Source organism: Poecilia reticulata, chromosome 14 (assembly GCF_904066995.2).
Source record: "Poecilia reticulata chromosome 14, P_reticulata-male-v2, whole genome shotgun sequence".
In the NCBI taxonomy this organism is placed as follows: domain Eukaryota; kingdom Metazoa; phylum Chordata; class Actinopteri; order Cyprinodontiformes; family Poeciliidae; genus Poecilia; species Poecilia reticulata.
The window spans coordinates 178,930-201,556 of NC_088843.1; the positions used below are offsets into that span (position 1 = coordinate 178,930).

At 43.6% G+C, this 22,627-nt stretch overlaps 1 protein-coding gene across 1 annotated transcript; it reads right to left on the reverse strand.

The window, feature by feature from the left end:
- Nucleotides 1–1,942: 1,942 nt before the first annotated feature.
- Nucleotides 1,943–22,460, reverse strand: kcnj6 (potassium inwardly rectifying channel subfamily J member 6). Its single transcript, XM_008401960.3, has 3 exons — nt 22,348–22,460; nt 3,875–4,794; nt 1,943–3,005 (listed from the first exon to the last, which is right to left on the reverse strand). The coding sequence occupies exons 2-3, from the start codon at nt 4,770–4,772 to the stop codon at nt 2,659–2,661; spliced, it is 1,245 nt and encodes a 414-aa protein (XP_008400182.1). The 5' UTR covers nt 4,773–4,794; nt 22,348–22,460; the 3' UTR covers nt 1,943–2,658.
- Nucleotides 22,461–22,627: the final 167 nt, after the last annotated feature.

Sequence of the window (22,627 nt, forward strand, 5' to 3'; positions counted from 1 at the left end):
CTTTGATCTGATTATGTAAAAGTGTATTGTTAAATTATTGTAAATAAATGTTTTGGTAAAAATAATAATAATAAAAAAATCTTCTTCTTCTTCTTTTGAATTTGATTGGCGGCTGGCATCCAACTTAAGGTGCATTTACCGCCACCTACCAGACTGGAGTGGTCATCAGTGACGTCAGAGGGAATTTAACACCTCAATGACGTGTACGATGTGTAAATTCACATCTCAACACTCATTAAATACATGTATGAATGCATGAGCATGTACTGGCTTACACACACATACACATATTCTAAATATGATTAATTAACCCAGTGTTATTTAAAAACCTAATCAAGAGATTTCTACCATAATTTGATTTATTACTAATAGATTGATCATAGACAGTCCTACATTCTTAGTAATGACTTTAGGAGCTGACGTTCCTCTGAGTATTGATCACATTCTAACAACACATGCTCCACTGTTACCAGCCTCAGTCTCAGGCTTTGCTATTCTACAGAGCGAACCGTTAAGTCCAGAATGTCCAATTCTAAGTCAAGTCATAACTGCTTCCACTCAAACAATTATTACTTCCCACAATCTTTTGAATTGCATATAACTGTCTTCCATTATCATGGTTATCCCGTTGCTCCTGCCAAATCGTAATAATTTCTTTTTGAATAATAGATTTCCCCTCACTTTTACTCAGAGGAATATTTAAATGGACTATTTCTGATTTCAAGGCCTGCTTAGCTAGAATATCTACTTCCTTATTTCCTTCTGCATGAGCAGGAATCCAGACAAATCGAACAAAACTTTACTTCTGCATTAACGGCTCCCTTTAAGGACGACCAGCGGCGCCCTCTGCTGGATGGCGGCCAAAGTACAGCACTGAAACAGCGATTGGAACTGACTGGGGCCTGCCCATGCAATGCATGTCAGGAACCTGTTGTTCTACTGCAGCTATCACCGTTAATGCGGCTCAAACCGCTGCGTCCTCCCCCACGATAGTGGCACCAGAACGTTCAGCTTGATCCTGAGAAGGGAGATGTTACTTCTAGTGGGAATCTGGCGACAGAAATTGCGAAAAACGACAAAATCCCATTCAAGTCAATGGAGGCTCCACTGACTCATTAACACACAGTCACAGCTACAGTCGTTAATTACCATAGCAACGGAGCCCACGGCTCCAACTCTGAGCTGCAGGCTATTATGGTCTGTCTCTCAGCTCACAGACTCAGACGCACTGCGGCCCAAACCGCAGTCTGAGAGGAACACAGTCCATTTTAAATGCCAGAATTACTTTAAAATGTTTGAGCTCAGGTCTCGCAATTCATTGGCTGCAGGCGTTAATTACCTTGTTACCATAGCAACGAAGCCCAGACAGATTCAATGAGAAGCATCACAAACAGGCGCAGAGAGGTCGCGCAATGCATTGTGGGAAAAATACATATTTCCTCAGATTTTCATATTTTGCTTACATAAATGTATTATTTCTCAGGATTTTTGAGTGTGAATTAAAATCTTTAGTATGAATAATTGAAAATTTTCTAGAAAAAAAACAATTATCCACTGTTTTTATTTTTTGTTATTTCGTACAGTGAGTGAGAAGCTTATAGTCGTCAATCTTGGACTGAATTTCACTGCATGAAGTTCAGCCATAACCGTGTGGCAATGAAACACGTCAGCTACATCACTTCGGTACGGATGTGCTCCCGGGTTTCACCAGGAGGAAGTTCAGCTGTGGAAATTCACGGCGTCAGAACGCTGGAGCCAAACCGATGGGCACCCGAAGGGCAGGCCCCAGTTAAATTTCCTCAGGATTTTAATGTCTAGTTTTAATCTAATAATCAATTGAGAGTCTATTAATTGTTTACAGTCTATTAGCTTGACAGGGTAAATCATATTAAGTCTATTAACCAGAATGATTTGTGAAAACAGAAACAAGCAAAATACGTCCTCAGGTGCATAATAAGGAACTTACTGTTTATTATTGTCTATGATTTTAGGTAACATGTGAGGCAAATCTGGAGAACATCAGCTAACATCCTGCGCCTGACAAGAAGTCTCCAGTGTGCAAAAAAGTGACAAAATGCAGTTTTAAAGGGCCGTGGTCTGAAGTGGATCAGCTGTAAGCAGCGAGTCATGGCTTGGTCTAGTTCAATCATAAACACACACTTTTCATCCGGGGAGGATTTCCTCATTGGTTTCAACTAGAGCTTGCATCCATCCTTGTCTCAGAGCGTTAATGTCATACAGTTTGTGCAGAATACCAGATAAATGAACTGTTTCATGCTTAGATATATTTCTGAAAAAGGTTATTGAAAGCTTTATACATACAGTAAGGCATAAAATATATACAGAACTAACCTAAAGGTAGTAGTATCAAACATCATGTAGATATTCACACAGGAACAAAACAAAGAATCCAAAACTGCTTATAATATGTACAAAAATACTTCTGCAAATACCCCTAGGAATATCTGGTTAGAAAAAATAACAGGGATCTGAGGAGACGTCACATGGCAGCTGAAACATGCAGAGGATTCTCAGTCCAGCTGTGGCCTCATGTCGACATGTTCTGGTTCTCCAGGTGTGAATCTGAAAAGCGGATCTAGTGAAGGATTTCTACAGTTCTCCCTCCCGCAGCGCGCTCGCTGAGCCGCTCGCTTCTCGTTACACTTTGGACTCGCTCTCCAGGTTGGCTATCTCCCCGTTCCTCTCGGCCGCCTTGTCCTGGCTCTCCGGGCCGGCCTTGCTGTCCTGCCCCTCCTGCTCCGACTCGGCCAGCCCCTGCTGGCTCAGCTTGCTGGCCAGCGACCAGGTGAGGGGCAGCCGGGCGCGGGCGGCCATGTCGGCCAGCTCTTTGGCGCTGCAGGCGGGCGTGTTGGTCTCGTAGATCTCGTGGAAGCTGTTGTAGTCGACCTCGTAGAAGCCGTCCTCCAGCGTCAGGACGGGCATGAAGCGGTAACCCCACTTGATCTCGCTGCCGACGTAGGAGCTCCTGGCCTGACACGTCATCCCTGCAGACACAGCCAAGCTCAAACACCACGGACACCACGCCGTTTATCACATATGGTACAAATAAAAGGTGACATTAGCACAAATCTATGGCCTAAACAAAACTTTCACAAAATGTAAAAATGACTCAATCATGTTTCAGTTACAGCGACCAAAATAAACGACTGCTCATATTTCTGATGAATTAAAACTAAATGTGCATCATAAGAATTTGAGTTTTTGTGGAACATAAAAATATCTTTTATGTTTCTATAATCAGTTTTAAAGGAAACCGATTATGCAAAATGTACATTTTGAGCATTTTTCTTCTTCCGTTTTGGTTTTTCTGCTTCTAAATCAGACCAAGCCCTTAAAAACACTCAGAAGATTTTGGCAATAAGTTCATGTTTCCATGTTTTATGGTGTCTGAAAAACGAGCTGTTAAAAAAACGTCCCGACTGTTAAGTCACAATCAACATGTCTTACACCGTTACCTAGCAACCCCGGCCCTGTTACCTAGCAACCCCGGCTGATCCCCAGCGTTTGGTCAGCTGATTTTTATGCGCTTTACAATGGCTGCTGGAAAAGACAAGAGCTTAGTTGTTGACTTCTTGCATTCTGGCTGGTTGAGCAGGAGGCTCCACTAATGCTTTTCAGTGATGTATAGTTGTATAATTGCTCATCTGTTTGCAGCTATTTTCACTCCAGACAGGCAGAACTAATCAGACTGAAATCTCATCATCTAAGAATGATTCAGTGATAAATAATGAACATGTTTTGTATAGGCCATTGACCAATCCTGATCTGTTCCAGGAAGCTGGTGACCTTTAGAAATCTTAAATTGGATTAAATATCGTGCAGTAAGGCTGTTAATTCCTGAGTGTGAGCTGACCTGTGGCCTCCACCATTCCCTCCAGGATCACAACGATCTCCAGCTCTTCCTTGGCCAGGTGAGCCTGGGAGATCTCCCAGAAGGGACTGTGCTGGTTTATCTCGTGGCAGATGATGAGCGGTGACACCAGGAACAGCCGGTCATCCCCGGTGTTGTAGCCAACGTTAATGTCCGTCTGGTTGAGGGGAATGAACTCCCCCTCCTTGGTCTGCTTGGACTTGATGAGCTTGGCTCTGATAGAAGCCTCTACGATGTGCGAGTTTCGGAGGTCTCCGACTCTGAACATCAGGCACAGCCGTCCGTCTCTCATGGAGATGACAGCATTGGTGGAAAACACAAGAGTCTCTGCTCGTTTCTTGGGCTGCGAGATCTTAACAAACATGCAGCCCACCATGAAGGCGTTGACGATGGAACCCAGCACTGATTGGACCAGAAGCAGAACGATTCCCTCGGGGCATTTGTCCGTGATAACTCTGTATCCATAGCCGATGGTGGTCTCCGTCTCTATGGAGAACAGGAAGGCCGATACGAAGCCGTTGAGATTGTTGACGCACGGAGTCCACTGACCGTCAGCTAAATGGTCCAGGTCGCCGCGCAGGTAAGCGATGAGCCACCACATCAGGCCGAAGAACAGCCATGTCACCGTGTACACCAGCACGAAGATGAACAGGTTGAACCGCCACTTCAGGTCCACCAGCGTGGTAAAAATGTCTGTCAGATAGCGGTAGGTCTCACGGACATTCCCGTGGTGGACATTGCACTTCCCGTCTTTCTGGACGTAGCGCTGGATCTTCTTTGCTCTGTCTATCTCTGCTAGCTGCTTGGGCAGGTCCTCCCGGGCCTGCTTGGGCAGTTTGGGCTTCCTGACGGCGGCCGAACTCTCCACATCCTGCTCCATGGGGCCTCAGGGGGATTCAAGCCTACGAGACAAACACGGAAACCGTTAAGAGCAAGCAGCTGCAGGTCTGATTGTCCTTTCTGTGTTACCACTAGTTGTTACAAAATGCTATATATCAAATATGACTTAATGAATTCTACTTCCTGATTTAACACCTTGAAATTGGGTCTCTGTCTCTTTAAGAAGCTCCTGTTCTTCCTGAAGCTCCGCCTCCAGGAAGTCATCCCAACATGGCTCCTCCATTAACCCTTTAACCTTTTTACCAGCTTTGCTCTGAGCAGCAGCTCCTGTAATGAGCTCAGCTATTTGCTGCTGGCTAGTCTGGAGGAGCTGAGTGGGGGAGGAGCCCTGGAGGCGGGGTTAGGGCCACCAGGTGTTTTAACAGCTGAATGGTTACCATGGAGACTAACAGACTTCTCAAACATGAAAGAATCACAGCAACACTCCATTATAACATGATATAAAGATAAAAAAGTAAAATTTTACGTAATACTGCCCACTTAAATATCATATTGCAATGAAAGCAATGAATTATTATTGTTGCTTTGTTTACAATTCACCATTTTTAAATGGCACCAGTTCACAAAAAAAATTCAGTTTTGTATAATCCAGTTAGATTCAGCTGAGTCCTCCTTCAGTCAGTCGACCCGGTTCTACTGGACCCAGAACATCTGCTCCACCTCCAGCTGCTCTGAGTCAAACCAACCTGTTCCCCTCCTGGCCTGTGGGGGCGCTGCACCAAGAACCACTGAAGGAAACGACACAAAAACCTCTGAAGACACTGAGAGCAACTTCCTTCTTCACCAGATGGAAACAAGATGGAGGATTTTAGCGGCTGGAGGATTTCTCTTTAGGCTAAAGACCAGGAGCCATTTCTGCTGCTAGCGCTAGGCTAGCATGTTAGCTTTGGTTGCTTTTACCCAGAATGCCCTGTGCTGTAGTCCACTTCCTGCTTTTGGAGCGGTCTCTGGTCCGCCTGGCGTTCACATTCAAACCAACCAGAGTTCACTTCAACCTACCCCAGTCCGAGGTTTGGAGGACCAGAGGTCAGAGGTCGGTTAGCGTTCTCACCTTGGCAAACGGACCGGAGTTGGGTTAAAGTGGACCAAACAGGTCTGGTGTGAATGCAGCCTCAGGGCTCGGTTGGAATCATTCCCTCTGCCGTCTAGCAGGAGAAATCTTTGTAATATTTTACTTAATAGCTTAAGTTAAACATTATGCATTTGAAAACAGCAGCAGACGTCAATTCTGTAATTTCATTAAGCTGCATCAATACCTGAGCAGGAGCTACAAGTTAGAAAGGGTTATTTTAACTGTTGCAGTAAATGTTGCTTTTCTGTTTAAGTTAAATAAATCAGATGATGTAATGAATTCCTGTTTAGTTTTTATGAAAATGTGATGTTTATATGAAATAGATCACATGGAAACACAATGCAGCCTGTTTCCAGTACGACCCAGTGGACACATCGGACCAGCCGGATCCGTTTCCTGTCTGAAGACATCGTGGCAAATCAAAACGCTCCGTCTCTCGTTGGAGTCCTTTCCATGCCGACACACGGAGCGTTTCAGCAGAGCGAAACGCTCCGTGTGTCACAGCCACAGAGGAAACGTTTCCATTTCACGGCTACCAGGAGAAACGGGTCCAAACCGGCCGGCCGGTTTAACTCCTGCTGTTATGAGAGAAACGGTTGAAAATGAATGTTTTTCACAATCGATCCTGTCTAAAGCAAAGTTCAGAGTTCAGCAAACATCCAGCGCAGCTTTCTCTCCACGCCCACACATTATGTATTTTAAATTAGTGCTGCTCTCTTTACGGTTTTAAAGATATTTTATTTTACATTAAACTAAGATTTTTTCTGTGCTACAGAAAAATGGGACTGAAAATGAGTAAATTTACTAGATGTACAAATAATGTCAGTAAATTAAAAATGTGTTTTGATGTCTGTCAGATTGATGTAACTTTTCATTAAGCCCACAATGTAATAAAATGTTTTTTATTGGTTTGATGTAATATTTTAATCTTAAATGTCACGTTTATGTAACCCGAGTGTAGATGGTGAGTTCTACTATTTACTACTATCTCGACTATTCATCCCCTTTGCCTTCCAAAATCTCGCGATAGTTTGATATATACAACTGCAATTCTCGCGAGAATTACTAAGCAGCCAATCGTTGAGCATCTCTGGTTTCTGGTCCGCTTGGCGTTCACATTCACACCAACCAGTGTGAACCAACTCTGGTTCACATTCACACCAACCAGTGTGAACCAACTCTGGTTCACATTCACACCAACCAGTGTGAACCAACTCTGGTTCACATTCACACCAACCAGTGTGAACCAACTCTGGTTCACATTCACACCAACCAGTGTGAACCAACTCTGGTTCACATTCACACCAACCAGTGTGAACCAACTCTGGTTCACATTCACACCAACCAGTGTGAACCAACTCTGGTTCACATTCACACCAGTGTGAACCAGAGTTCACATTGGTTTGAATGTGAACATAGTGATATATAGTAATATACCTAATGGGCATTAACATACCCATTAGGTATATTAATGGGATAATATACGTAGCCCATTAGCTAGGTATATTAGCCCATTAGCTAGGTATATTAGCCCATTAGCTAGGTATATTAGCTGGAGCGAAAACATGGACGATCAGAACGAGTTTGGGAAGCAGAGCTGCAGGTCGGTTAAGCGTAACGTTGTTTTTTCTCTGATTTGTATGATGCTGATAAAATTGTACTAACTTTATGAGTCTAACTTTATGAGCTGAGGGGAAACAAAACCGATTGTATGCTTTATGAAATTGGTGAGTCATTGTATGAAGACTTGCCGTTAGTTGATATCAATCCTGATGCTTTATTGCGACTCTAAACAAATTGGAGAAAAATGAGATGCCTTAAATATTAAAGTATTTGATGCTTTTTTACATTGCTTGATCTTGTATGGAGCATATTTATTGACTTTTTATGAATAAGATTTATCTTGAATTTTTGTATTTATTTGGAAATACATATTACCAAATGATTATTGGATTATTCATAGTGCAATGAGTGCCAATTGTTTGTGGTCCTGCTTTATCGTACAGGTCAGGTTCGATGGCGAGCTGAAGAATCGGGTCCAGCAGCCTGATAGGATATTTCACCTGAGGTGTTAAGATGGGGAACTTCCTGCAGCCCAGGAACAAAATGGTTCCCACTCTGATCTGACTTTTGTCAGCATATGAACTGCAGCAAGCGCTCTAAGCGCTGAATGGTGTGGCTTGTTGCCGGAACTACAGAACTGATTTACGTTTCTTTGATTTGTTCGTTTAATTGTTTTCCTTGTGTATTTTCTTTTATTTAATATGGTCATGTGTTTTTTCCCTTCTTGTAATGTACATGTGTAAATAATTATTCACTGTGAACACAAGGCACTCACTGCTAGTCTGTCTGCTCCTTCATGAGTCGTATCTGGACTTCTGAGAACTGACCCATGTTGGTCATGATATAGTTTCAATTATTTAGAAATATAGTGTTTACACAGATATGCTACATTAGCTTTCAGTGGGTTAGTGTTAACAGAAATAAACACCTGAAAACATCAATATTAATTATGAGTTTCACTTAATTGAGTTACTGAAAAACATTATTTACTGGCTGTAGGAGGGATTTTGTTTGAAATCTATCAACACAATTCAAATTAAATCTTTAAATACGAGTTATAAAATATAAGCTAATTGCATTTATATTTTTCTTAAAATAATCTTCAGTTTTTACTTTTTAAATAATTTTCTGCTTAACTGATCACCTCAGACTCTATTTCCCTTTATCCCAAACTTCCTGTATTATAGAAATTGTAATAACTGTTATAAGTATATATATTTTTTACATATTTGTTAAAATGAGCCCATAAATTGAGATCAATCTGTTCAGATTATCTGTCACAACATGGTGACAGTTTAATAAAGACATTTTATCAGTTACTGCAGCTTTAGCAGCCAGCTGAACATGAAGCAGTATTTCTAAAATAACTTATAAAATAAACTTTTGGACGCTTGTAAACGTGTGATCACACTCCTGGATTAAAACGCTGCCAGGCTTTACATGCGTTCAACACTTTTCTCATTTTAAAGCTCAGATTCCATTTATGCAACATCCAAACATGACAACTCATATCAGAGCTGAAGCTTCAGGTCTAAAACTATAGATCTACATCTCTAGATGCTGCGCGCGGCTCTGCTAGCAGGAGGAAGCAGGAAAAGAGGCTCTGACAGTAAATCTCTATGCTGAAGCCGCTCGCGCGAGCAGCGCTGGTTTCCATGGCAACTCGCGGCTCGGCTCCACGGCGCGCGCGGAGTGCAGCAGGAATGTGAAAGCGGGAAGAGGCCATGGCGCCGGGTAACGCCAGCCTGTTTCATCTGAACAATGTGCTGCCATTCATCTCACATCTGTTTGTTTTATTCAGAATAAAAATAAATAAAAAGACCAACAATGCAGGCCTGTCGGGAAGAGGTTCGCTCCAACAGAAGGGAAACTGGGAACTAATTACGCTGTAACTGCAGACACCAACATGTTTACAGCAGAATCATTTAGAAATGTACATTCAAGGTTTGTGACGTTATGTTTGGTTTTTCCTAACCTGACAGATCCGACATTAAAACTCCTGATTTGGTTCTGCAGTGTGCGGTGCAACCCGCTGTATCGACCCAAAATATCGAGTAGATATCAGTAACAGAACATGATGAGACTGAAACTTTCATTTCAGAATCCCTTAAAATGTTATTTTATTTTTGTATTGTAGCTTCTCAACTCTACTGTAAAAAAGATTTTTGCATAGATTTGCTCACAATAACTTTAGCATTTTATTTATTTAGAAAACAATGTGGGAAAAATTTGTTTTTCTAATGTTTCTGTTTATAATCTCAATATAATGAAAGCATTTTATATTTAACAAAATAAATATAAAACGAATAAAGTCAGAAGTTTGGTGATATCTAATTTAAATAAGTATTAGTACTGGTGTTGCTACTGATATCAGATACCGGCTTCATATTTACTGGTATTCGTCAGGGTCTGGAATGTTCTGTTTTGTTTTTGTTTCTTTTTTCCTTTTCTTTTCGTTGGTTTAAGTTTTTATTTCCCTGGAGCTCCTGCCATTCCCCATGGCATCCACCAGGTGCCGCCAGAGTTCAGAGCCCCTGGAGAGCTGCGGTGCCGACCCCGTAGACGCACCTGCAGCTCGTTTGGAGGGCGCGGAGGATATAAGCAGCGGCTGAACGACTTCTCATCTTCTGGGTGTTTGCTTACCTTGGTAATCATCGTTCCAGAGAAAGGCGCTCTGTGAATTACTTTGTGCTAATGCCTTGTTGTCTTCCACGCCAGGTGAACCTGCTGTCTCCTCTCAGCCCCGGGATTCTGAGGGAGCTGATGTTCCCCACTGTTGTGAGTTGCCTTCCTCGTGTGTCCTCCCACGACGCCGTTGGTGTTACCAGCCGGACGCCATTCCCTGTGTGCTCGCCTTCCCCCTGTCGTCGGTCCATCTCCAGTGGATTCCCCTTTGGGGCGCCACTGGATTTACCTGCCGTGCCGGACCAACTGGACCAAGTCGGACTCCGCTCGTTCCGCCACATACAAACCTGTCCGCCCTCCAACGAAGCCTCTCATCCAGCATCCAGCGCTCTGTTTGCAACCACTTACCTCCACACCAAGTAAGATCCAGTCTGTTTACTCCTGGAAAATCTCTCATCCACTCTTACTAGAGGTGGCCGATCGATCGGTCACCGATCATAACCGGCCGATTTCCGTGAAAAAGTGCATGATCGGCGATCACGGCCTCTTGTTGCCGATCACCTGCATCTCATGTCTCAGCCTGCCTGTGCAGCTGGTCTCCTCTTTCCTTCACTCTGCAAACGCGCAGCAACAAATCCTAAGCGATGTGGAACTATAACTATGACGCACTGAGTGAATGGGGACGTTTGCGTGTTGCGGCGGAAAATTGAAGCAGGTCAAAATGCATCAACACAACGAAGCTAATAGACATAAAAACAATGACATACTTGACGGAGTTTGGCTACATCGAGGCTCACTGCAGTAAAAAAGACATGGAGGATCAGATAGCAGGTAAAGCAGCACAGCTACAAACACTCACCTGGATTAGCATGACGGTCAGAAAGCTAAACAAATAACCCGCTAAATGATTTAAGTCTTGGAGCTGCGATGTAAGACGCTGGTTCTGCTCTCGCTGTTGAACCGCTGCTACGCTACAGGTAGTAATATTTCACAGACGGAGCGCCGCTTCTGCTCCACCTGGTAGTGACTCTCACACTGAACCTCTGCTTAAAGCTGCAGCATCTAACCTAAAAAATACATTTTACATACGTATTAAAACTTTCGCTGTCCTAACATGAGACAGATAATCTCTAAAAAATAATCGATCTCCTCCCTGTTCTGCATAATTACTCTGCTCAGTCAGAAACAGCCACTCAGAACTAGCAGTAATCAGCTAGCCGCCATGCTATCAGGAAGTTTTCATTCAGTAACTCTGGATTGTTTATTGTAATGGATCCTGTTTTTGCCTTTGAATGTTAAGTTTTTCACTTGAATTTTTTGGCAATGTTGAGGTTTTATTTAGCCTCTTCAGAGCCTCCATATGTTATCAGTCTGTTAAAGATAGTTTTACTGATAGCAGGACAATTTGCACAATGCCTGTTTTGTTTAGTTTTCTTCTTGGAAAAAGTTGTTAAAAACGAGTGTCTAAATTAAGGTGAATTCATGGTTCCTTTTCCCACAAAATGTAACCGGTAGGGTTTATGATTAAAAAAAAAAAAATTGTTATTGGTATCGGCAGGAAAACCTGATCGGCACATCTCTAACTCTTACTAATCTGTCTCGTTGACAGTAAGACGATCCGGTTATCGGTCCCAGAACTCATTCCCTTTCCCTCCTGGATTCAATAAACTTATCATTAATTTATTTGCCTCTCCTGATTGTGTCCTCGCATGACGCCAACATGACGGCATTGGATTGATGGGAAAACATGCAGCGTTTCACTCAACATTCAGACGGGAATCAGTCTGCTGAGATCATGTAAACAAACATGGCCACTGATGGCTAATGCTAGCTGGTGCAAAAAATAAGAGGATATTCAATATAACCTGTTCATTTAGATTGTATTATGTTAAAAAAAAATTCAGGTTCTTGACTTAATTTCAAATGTTAAGTTGCTAATTTTCTGTTGCAGCAAGCTGTGCTATGCTATCGCTAGCTGTTACATAAGTCCAGATTAAATGGAGAATCAGACATTTACTCCATCCATCCTGTAGCAACTGAAACAAACTGATCTGCTGTTCAGTTTTTCTGTAGCATGGAGGTGAAAATATTAATAATTGATCTGCAGCAGATTAAAATAATTCCTGAAACGGCTGATAGTTTGAATTATTGAGCCTCATTGTCGAAGCTAAAGAATTTCCTGTTTCTCAAACCTTGATTTTGTTAAAACGGGGGAAGACTAATAATGGCAATTTACTTCTGCTGCTTCCAGCCTGAATTAACTACAAGTCGGACATTTTCATCTTTTATTGCAGTTATTTCAACAGGAAAATAAAATCTGTCTGAGCTGCAGCTGACGTAACGCATTAAATCTCATCAGGTCTCGGAACCAGCAGAGGTTCTGCTCTTGGTGCTGCTGAGTTTGTCCTGCAGCAGGATGTGGGCTGAAGAGCTTCAGCAGTTTGATTCAGGTTGGTCTGCTGAGGCAGAACCAGATGTGGTCCGAATCCGGAGGAAACCGGAGCTATTTATGGTTCTGAACAGCTGAGCTCCACCAACGTCAGAATCATTCTCAGCTCTTCAGGTTCTGCACAGCGTTTGCTGAAGCCTCGTTCAGCAGCTCAGAGCATCGCAGTGAAGCTCGGATCAGATGGTGGAGCGGCCGATTTAAAGAACCGCCAGAGAATCGGCTGGGAAAGTGAGGAGGACAAAAATAGTCTGATAAAGATGGAGGGGGCATGTGGCTCGGTCCCAGAGGAAAATACACCCTGAAGCCGTCATGCATAATTTACCCTCAGACAAACCATCGCTGCCATCTTCAAGAAGCTAAACCGCTGCTGCAATTAGAAACCAAACACCAAACCAAGTCAGGAACTTTCTCACGTGAAGCAGAAAGTGAAAAACGACCAAAATAAGAGTTTAAAAGCAGGTCAGATCCTCTGATTTCATATTTAATGACATCAAAGTAAATTATTTCCAATTTCTGGTGTTTTACACACAAAATTGAAAATAAAAATACAAATAAAGCACATTAATCTGGAACAAACATCCAAAAAACTGCAAATCAGCCGAAACAGTTTAAATCTGAGCTGAAAGCAGCTGGAAAGTGTCAGGACTCTTTTTCATTATGTTTTTAGCTCACTTTAGTTAGCCCTTCACTTCAGTTTTATTATTTGAGGTTATTTAGTTTGATTATAATTATCTTTTCATTATTTTCCTCCATCGTGTTTCTAGTTGGGTTTATTCTTTCGTTCCTTCGGTTATGTTTCCTTGTATGTCTGAGTCCATGTCGAGTTTCCTTTAGTGATTATAGTTTTTTATTTAATCCTTCTAGTTATTGCTTGTTTCAGCCTCCCTGCTGTGACTCTAGTCAGTTTATTTCTTAGTTCGGTCCCCAAACCTTTTCCTGAGGGCCACATAACTTTCCCTTCTCTGCTGGGGGTCGGAGTCAGTTTGTAACAGAAAAACTGACTGCAGGAGAGCCTACATGTAAAAATGTGTTGTTTTCCAGAAAACACAACCAAATAACTCTCTGGGTTCTTCACAGAAAAAATCCAGGAAACATTATAGTCCGTATTTTCTGAACTATAAACCACAACCTCAAAGTTTTTAATTTTTTAACCAGTAAACATATAAGCCTCAGATTTCTCTGCCGCTCCAGGTTTTCCACACCATGCAGCAGCAGCAGCAGAGGGGCGGACGGCCAACATCTGGGTCAGAACAGGTCGATTACGGTAGTTTCTGAACCGTAACTGTAACAAAGTGCTGATCCTTCATGTTGCTACTAGCTAAATGTGCTAAATGAAAATGGGCGCTTTCTTCTTCTTCTTCAGATTTCAACAGCAGCTTGCATCCATTATTGTTGCTCTACTGCCACCTACTGGATCCTAATATCTAAACCTCAGATTCTCATAATGATCCCAGTATCATTTAAAAAACTTAAATATCATTTTCCCTCAATGCTATTTAACTGATCAACAACATTCTCAAATTTCAATTCCCTATTAAAACCTAATTCCGTTTTAATGGGCGCTTTCTGCCCCAATCCGCCTGTCGATCTCCCTTCTTCCCTCATTATGAACAAGATCCCCAGATACTTAAACTCCTCCACTTGAGGCAGGACGACCCCCCTGACCCGGAGAAGGCACTCTACCCTTTTCCGGCTCAAGACCATGGCCTCGGATTTGGAGGCACTGAGCCTCATCCCGGCTGCGAACCGCTCCATTAGAGCTGCAGATCACGATCTGATGAAGCCAACAGGACCACATCATCCGCAAAAAGCAGAGATGTGATCCTAAGGCCACCAAAACGGATCAACACCTCGGCTGGTCAGAGATTCTGTCCATGAAGGTAATGAACAGAATGGGTGACAAAGGGCAGCCTTGGCGGAGTCCAACTCTCACCGGAAACGAGCCCGACTTACTGCCGGCAATGCGGACCAGACTCTGACACCAGTCATACAGGGACCTGACAGCCCGTATCAAAGGGCCTTTTTTGTGTTCTATGATGTCTTGTACCAAAACTAACCATCAGCCAAACTCCTTTCACACAGTCAGGATTAATTAGTTCTTCCTTTATTTCCATGTTGAATGGAGTGAAACTGTCAAAACACAAACACCTCAGGATGAGCTCAGAGCAGCTTACAGAAGTTTTACATTCAGTTTCACACATTGGAAGTACAGCTGATACAACAGCTAGCTCAGGATGCTATGAGCTGCAGTGCTACATAACAACCTGAGAAATATTAGCAGCCTGCTAGTTAGCAATGACGCAGCACATAATCAAATCGCCTGCAGGTATTTACCATTTTATCATATGTTAACATAAAGGCTCGTTTTGAAGCATAAGCTGCTACTTCAGAGAACACGACCTGCGGCGTCCATAACGCGTGTTCATTGGTCTACCGCTAGCAAACAACCGTTCTGACTATCCATCCATCCATCTTCTGGTCCCTCAGTGGGTCAGGAGGTGCTGCTGCCTCTCCAGCTAACGTGCCGGGCGAGAGGCGGGGTCACCTGGACGGGTCACCTGGACGGGTCACCTGGACGGGTCGCCAGGCTGTCGCAGGGCTACACAGGACACACAACCATGCACACACACACTCAGGGAGGATTAGGAGAGGCCAATTAACCTGACAGTCATGTTTTTGGACTTCCCGGGGCCGGGAATCGAACCCAGAACCTTCTTGCTGCAAGGCAACAGCTCTACCAACTGCGCCACTGTGCAGCCCCCCCGTACTGACTAAATAACATGAAAGTCCAGCAGTTCCCTAAAAGTCCAACAGATGGCAGCAATGCGCCATGCATAACAAAACACCCAGTTTACAGGACGTCCTGCTACAGAGCCCCCTGGTGGTTGAAGAAAAATCCACATATAAACCGGAAAATACAATATATGAAAAAAAAAATCTGAATTCTCTGGTATTGTTCAGGAGGCCGGACCAAATGAGGAGGCGGGCCGGATCCGGCCCGCGGGCCGTAGTTTGGGGACCCCTGTCTTAGTTTTCCCATCATGTCTGAGTTTAGTTCACATTTCTTTAGTGGTTCCAGTTAATAGGCCCTGGTAGTGTTTTCCTATTTTGTCACTTTAGGTTTAGTTAGTCTTTCTTTAGTAATTCTAGTTATTTCTCTGTTCAGCTCTTCTAGTTCCTCTAGCTCTATGTTCCTTAGTTCTTCCTGCGGTTGGATCAGCCTGGTTTCTGTTTTCCTCCTCGTCTTTCATCAGACTCTTTTCTCCTCGTGTCCATCACAGGTATTTTTCAGCTGTTTCCTCTCCGTCCTCCCCAGCAGATCTTCTCATCCAGATGCTGCTCATGTCTCTCCTGCAGTCTTTCAGCCTGGTTTGTGTCTCTGCCTCCCAGTGTTTTAGCCTCTCATTCATTTCATTCCTCATCAGAGTCTCTCTGCTTCCTTGTTTTCTCCTGGTGTTTCCTGGTTTGATGCTCTTTTGTATTTTTGTCAGTAATCATTATTTCTACCATTCATCATAAAATCATCTAAAGACTCAGTAGCTGCTGCTTCTCTGCATTAGGCTTCACCTTCAGCAACATGACGGAAAGAGACGATTTATTAATAACTGGAACATTGATCAATACACGTATTGATGATTCTAAATATTTCATTTGACAAAATGTCAACCTTAAACCTACCCTATTAAAATAGAAATAATAATAGGAAGCAGTGCAGTGGTCAGATGGTCTGCTGCTGACCTCGACCCGGGATGTTGTGGGTCGGTGGGCGGACGATCCTGAACCCACCAACAGGCCCCCACTGAGGAAGCTGAGCCTGGGGCCTCTGGGCCTCCAGTCACTGGGGACGAGGTCGCCGAGGCGGTTAAAGAGCTCCTCAGTGGCAGGGCCCCGGGGTGGCAGGGACCCGGGGTGGCCTGCCAACCCAGGGCCCTGCGTATCAAAGGGGCTCACCTGACAGCCCCTTTGATACGCAGGGCTGTCAGGTCCGTGAATGACTGGTGTCAGAGTCTGGTCCGCATTGCCGGCAGTAAGTCGGGCTGGCAGGTCCCCTTGGTGGCAGGTCCCCTTGGTGGCAGGTCCCCTTGGTGGCAGGTCCCCTTGGTGGCAGGTCCCCTTGGTGGCAGGTCCCCTTGGTGGCAGGGCCCCTTGGTGGCAGGGCCCCGGGGTGGATGAGATCCGCCCGGAGTTCCTTAAGACTCTGCAATATCGCATGGACATCGGGGGCAGTTCCCCTGGACTGGCAGACTGGGGTGGTGGTCCCCCTGTTTAAAAAGGGGGACCGGAGGGTGTGCTCCAATTACAGGGGGATCACACTCTTAAGCCTCCCTGGTAAGGTCTATTCAGGGGTCCTGGAGAGGAGGGTCCATCGGACAGTCGAACCTCGGATTCAGGAAGAGCAGTGTGGTTCTGGTTCTGGTCGTGGAACACTGGACCAGCTCTACACCCTCACCTTTGTGGATTTGGAGAAGGTGTTCGACCGTGTCCCTCGAGGGGCCTTGTGGGGGGTACTCCGGGAGTATGGGGTACCGGGCCCTTTGATACGGGCTGTCAGGTCCCTGTATGACCGCTGTCAGAGTCTGGTCCGCATTGCCGGCAGTAAGTCGGGCTCGTTTCCGGTGAGAGTTGGACTCCGCCAAGGCTGCCCTTTGTCACCGATTCTGTTCATTACCTTCATGGACAGAATCTCTGACCAGCCGAGGTGTTGAGGGGATCCGTTTTGGTGGCCTTAGGATCACATCTCTGCTTTTTGCGGATGATGTGGTTCTGTTGGCTTCATCAGATCGTGATCTGCAGCTCGGTCATCCGGGAGGGACTCAGAGTAGAGCCGCTGCTCCTCCACGTCGAGAGGAGCCAGTTGAGGCTCGGGCATCTGGTCAGGATGCCTCCTGGACGCCTCCCTGGTGAGGAGTTCAGGTCCCACCGGGAGGAGGGGAGACCCAGGACACCTGGAGGGACGATGTCTCTCGGCTGGTGTAATAGAAAATCTTGTTTTCAGTCTCATTTCATTTTTGAAGGAACTGATGATACTTTTTACCATTTATTTACGGATCATATCTGCTGTGTTTCTGTAAGATGTTTGTCCATTAAATAAGTTTGCAGATAATGTTTAGATGTTCCCACAGCTGTGACAGCAGAGACCTGAAGACGCCTTGGGTAAAATGCTTGATCTGGTCTTAAAGGGCCGACGTGTGGAATGTAGTTTGAACCTTATTTGACCTGAACCATGACTAACTGACAGTTAGAAGTTCCTGCTGAAATCCCTGTCAGCTCTTTCCTGCCATAAAATCATCCCCTCCAAGAGGTGAGGGTCGGTTCATGAGGTGGGGTCAGGATGTCTCCGTGTCCATCTGGCAGTAGAGATCAGAGGGTCTCCGTCTCACTGTGGCTGCATGACGATGTGATGCGTCGTTCAGGGCTCTTCTCCTGACTGCACTCAGGGAAAAGGGTCTTCGAGCTTTTGCCTTGGAATAAAGAAACTTAAAGACAAAGATTCATTTTTCTCTTGTTATTGAAAAGCTTCTCATTCTTTGATAATGACAACACTGGCCTGGGAACGCCTTGGGCTTCCTGGAGGAGCTGGAAGGACTCGACCCGGACCCGGACCCGGACCCGGACCTGGACCCGGCCCGGCCCGGCCCGGACCTGGACCCGGCCCGGACCTGGACCCGGACCTGGACCCGGCCCGGCCCGGCCCGGACCTGGACCCGGACCCGGACCCGACCCCGGATAAGAGGATGTGGATGGATAATTATAATAATCAATGCAATCATAGCTGAAACATATGACGTGTTTAAGATGAGGTTTAAAATATTTGTTTATGATGTGAAGCAGTTTGAGCTGCTGAAATATTCTGATTTATTAATATTATTACAAAATAACATTCAGGAAGTAAATTGTAAAACTATTTGTTATGTAAATATAATATAGTATTTTCAGCAGGTAGAAAATAAAAACATTAGAAAAACAAAGTTTTTCAGTGAAGTTATTCTCAGCGCCTGCAGTAATTTATAACAACTCATGAAAATATTACTCCAGTAAAAAGTACAGCATAGTAAAGTTTCTCCTTAAAGTGATTTTTCCCCAAAATGTAACTGAGCAAAAGTAACTACCTGAGCCAGGTGAGCGGCTGGCGGCCATGTTGCCTCCAGGTAACGACTTCCTGAGGAAAACTGGCCTCAGACTTCAGGATCTGGTTCTTTATTGGTGGAAATATTCAGCAACATGTGGATTCAGAAGCTGCAGCTTGTTAGACGGAAACATTGCAGCTGATTGGATCAGAAAGTTTCAATCAATTTGTTGGATATTGGATCCAATTCTACATAATTAGTTTCCCCACATCATTTACTTCCTAAATTATTCAGCACTGCTGACTCATTGACCCGTTAAATTCCTCTGTACGACTATTCCTAGAGGAAAATGTTAAACATACGAGATATTCTGTCAATAAGCTGAGCTGATCTTTCCACAGCGTCTCACTTTCATCACTGTGACGTTAAAAGCAGCAGAGACCTAAAAACATTCACCGCACTGTTAATGTTGTTATGTCTGACAAACATCAATCCAACTCTCAGATTTTAAACAGCGAGTTTTAAACGACTTCCAGTGAAAAACGCTCCATTACAGCTGTGAAGCAAAGCTAACGCTAGCTTCAGGTTCACCTCTTTTATTTCATTCAGCCAGGGGTGACAGTAAGGGGGGCCGGCAGGTGCTGCTACCCCTAAAACATTTAGAGGGGGTTCGCTGTACCTGCAAGAGGAGCAGCTGTAAAACATCAACGGTTCACTGTGAGCCGTGACTGATTAGTTTTTCAAGAACAATCTAAAACAGACTTAATCAGTTAATAAATAACTTTTTTCTCATTTCATGTTTCTGAACTGATCCTGCTTTGCTAGAGCAGCGGAGCGACACGTCGATCGCAGAAGGTTTAGAGTCTCAGCATCAGGAGACAAACTGAACCAGCAGGAGGCTGAAACAATCAACAAAACGTGTTTAAATTAATGACCCAACAACAATAATAATCTCAGTGATTATTGTGTCAACAAGGTGTTGCGCAATTCTGTGCGTTTCGGTTCCACAACCAAAATAACAGATCAGGAGATTAAAATGAACCAACCAACCACCTCTGAGTTCATGAGGTTATTAATGATGCTAAATAAATATCTAGCCTGAAAACCTGATGTCGTAACGGACTGAATGTTTTGAACTAATCTCTGGTCGGCTTGTGGAGCGCAGCAGGTTGCCATGGCAACGGGTGTGACAGAGAGAGAGAGAGTAAAAAGGTGCGAGTGGTTTAGAGTTGATCACCTGTTCAGGTTGTTTTACCTTCGTTTACCTTTGCTGTGTCTCATCACAGCCGCTGTAGTTTCTGAACGCTCAATAAACGACAAACTTGGACTAATTACCTCGATCTGTGTGACTATAGTCATTTACTACAAACATCAAACACGGTAAATATGTTTCATTAAGTATTTAACAAACAAATGGCTTCTAACGCCATAATTATGTGAAATTAAATTAATTGTCTGATATAAAATAATTAGTTTGGTGCCGTCGGGCTCAGAGTCTGAGAGGCTTTTACTTTATCAAACTATTTTGTTTTTTGCCTCTTATTTAGTGGAAATATTGATGTTGATGAGATTTTCTCCAGAATAATAACCTTTTTCAACCTTTATAGCTCCACTGATGAAAATGAGGCTCTAACATTCACAAATGAAATAAAATCCAGTCCAACATCTGGTTTGAGGTGATTCCTCTGGAACCTGTTGGAGGAAAAACATCCCAACTTCAGAAGATGAGCTTTAACCTAACAGAGCTCTGTGGTTCCTCCTGTCAGTATGAGAGTCAGGGTGAGGAGGCGCCAGGTTAGGAAGAGAAGCTGCAGGATCTTCAGAACCAACAGGTCATGATGCTGGGCTACTGATTATCCCTCTGTCTGGACACAGGACCAGTAGAACCAGTTTAAAAGATAAAATGAATGGTTATATGCCAGACATGGAAAACTGGGATGCTCTCCATGCCATGATGTTCAGGATTTAGGTCTCATGGCATCTCAAGGTGTCAACTTTGCAGCCAGTGGGCTGAAGGAGGAAATACAGCTTTATTTAAAACTATTTTCACCCTTGCATTTAGGTCCTAAAATGTTACAAAAAACATAAATCACAAGTTTTGTCTTAACTTCTGAAGTAAGCTTCTACTTTTCTGCCTTTCTGTGGCAGCATGCTGTGCTATGGTGTTATTGCTAGCTTGTACATAAAAAGGTTTAGATTGAGACGTAATTTTTTTTCTGTTCATCTCTAAAATCACATTTTTGTTAACTTGTCATTTCCTAAAAATCCTTTATGGACATCTAATCATCATTTAATTTCATTTTGGGATCAATCAAGTATTTTTGAATTTAAGCTTCAACACTTTTAGCATATGCTAATGCTAGTGCTAGCTTATAAGTGAACAGTAGATTGGTGACATTCTGAAATTAACCAGAAATATTGAGAGGCTCCAAGCCATGAGACGTTCCACACAAACTCCTCTAAAGCTCCAGATGTAGAACAGGCAGAAGGGGAGGAGCTCGCCACAATCCGCAGGCAATTAGCTAGCATGCTAATATAGCAGCAATTAATTTTAGCCATGATATTTTTAATTTACAGCTCTATTCGTTTGAAGAACAACAAATAATTACAAGCATTTTTATAATCTCTCTCTTATTTTAAATAATCTTACAGTTTTGAACATTTCTAACTTCTGTGGGATGTTAGCTGTACTGCAGTGCTAACACTAGCCTCTTCAAGTAACACAGGTTGGACATTTCAGCAACATAAAACTTTATTTAGATAATAGAAAACAAGCAAAATGAATCATAAGCAGTTCTACAGTCCATAGTGTATAAATATAACAGTAGTTTAAAACTACAGCTTTTCTGGCTTCCTGTAATGGTTAGCTAGTTGGTGTGCTAATGCTAGCCTTGAGGAACAACAACAACAACCTGCAATAAATATTTGGGTTCATTGTTTTTATATTATTTAGATACAGTTTGAAGTAAATAAGTGGAAACTCTGAGATGTATAGTACTTTAGATTAGCCTGTTCCAGCTTCCTGTAGCAAATAGCTGTAGTCAATTTGGTTTTCAATAATAATAATGTGGTTCTCTGATCAAATTAATTTAGGATTTAATTGGTTTTTACTAGAATGTTTCAAATAATCGCAGTAAAATGTGACTGAGAATCTCTAGTTATCTCCAACTTTCTAGCTTTACTTTACAGGAACAATAAAAGTTTATCTGAGATGACCAAGATTTGATTTAATTTGTTTTTGCAAAAGTAGCAGATCCAATAATGTTTTTATAGAATTCAAAGATGTTCCGCTAAATCATCAGAGAAAAATAAATTATGTCCATTTTTACAATGATCTCTGAATATGAAATTAAATGTTGACAGTGAATACATGAATATTATTGTTGTACTTTCTGGTATATGTGAATTTATCACTTAAATCTATTTTCTGGTTCCGTTGCCGTTTTCAGCCGTTCTGCTCTTCCTGGGATAATTAGCTGGTTAATTTTAAACCTTTATGGCCGCAGCAGCTTTTATTGCGGCTCCATGTTCAGTTGGGAATCAGGTGCAAACCGAATAAAAGCTCCTTCATCTGCTGCCTCCATAATCAGCCGTTCAGGCCTGGAGCAGCTGCAGCCTGCCGGGCTTTTCTTCCAGCTTCCCGGCCGATTCCCCCGGCAGCAGCAGGAAACAACCGAACCGAACCGAACCGAGCCGAGCCGAGCCGCTCCGGCTCCGTTACGTAACTGTCCTCCTCCACCTCTCCAAACTGATCAGTAGAGTTAGAGAGGACGCTTACCTGATGCAGCGGATCAATAATCACTCCTCAGCTCATCTTAAGCCGCGCCGCATCCAGAAACCCCGCTGAGGATCCAGAAGGCTTCCGGAAAACACGACCAGAGACCGAGAACCGAGAACCGAGGAGGAGAACCGAGAACCGAGGAGGAGAACCACCAATCCTCCCGTTCCTCCGCTGCGTGCATCCATCCACGGAAAGAGACGATCTGCGGTCTGCCTCCACCCTGAGAGAGAGAGAGAGAGAAAGAGGAGGAGAGAGAGAGAGAGAGAGAGAGAGAGAG

Coding starts and splice junctions, on each gene's coding strand:
- kcnj6 (XM_008401960.3), bottom strand. CDS start 4,772: ATGGAGCAGGATGTGGAGAGTTCGGCCGCCGTCAGGAAGCCCAAACTG. Junction 3,006..3,874: donor GGGAATGGTGGAGGCCACAG/GTCAGCTCACAC, acceptor CTGTGTCTGCAG/GGATGACGTGTCAGGCCAGG.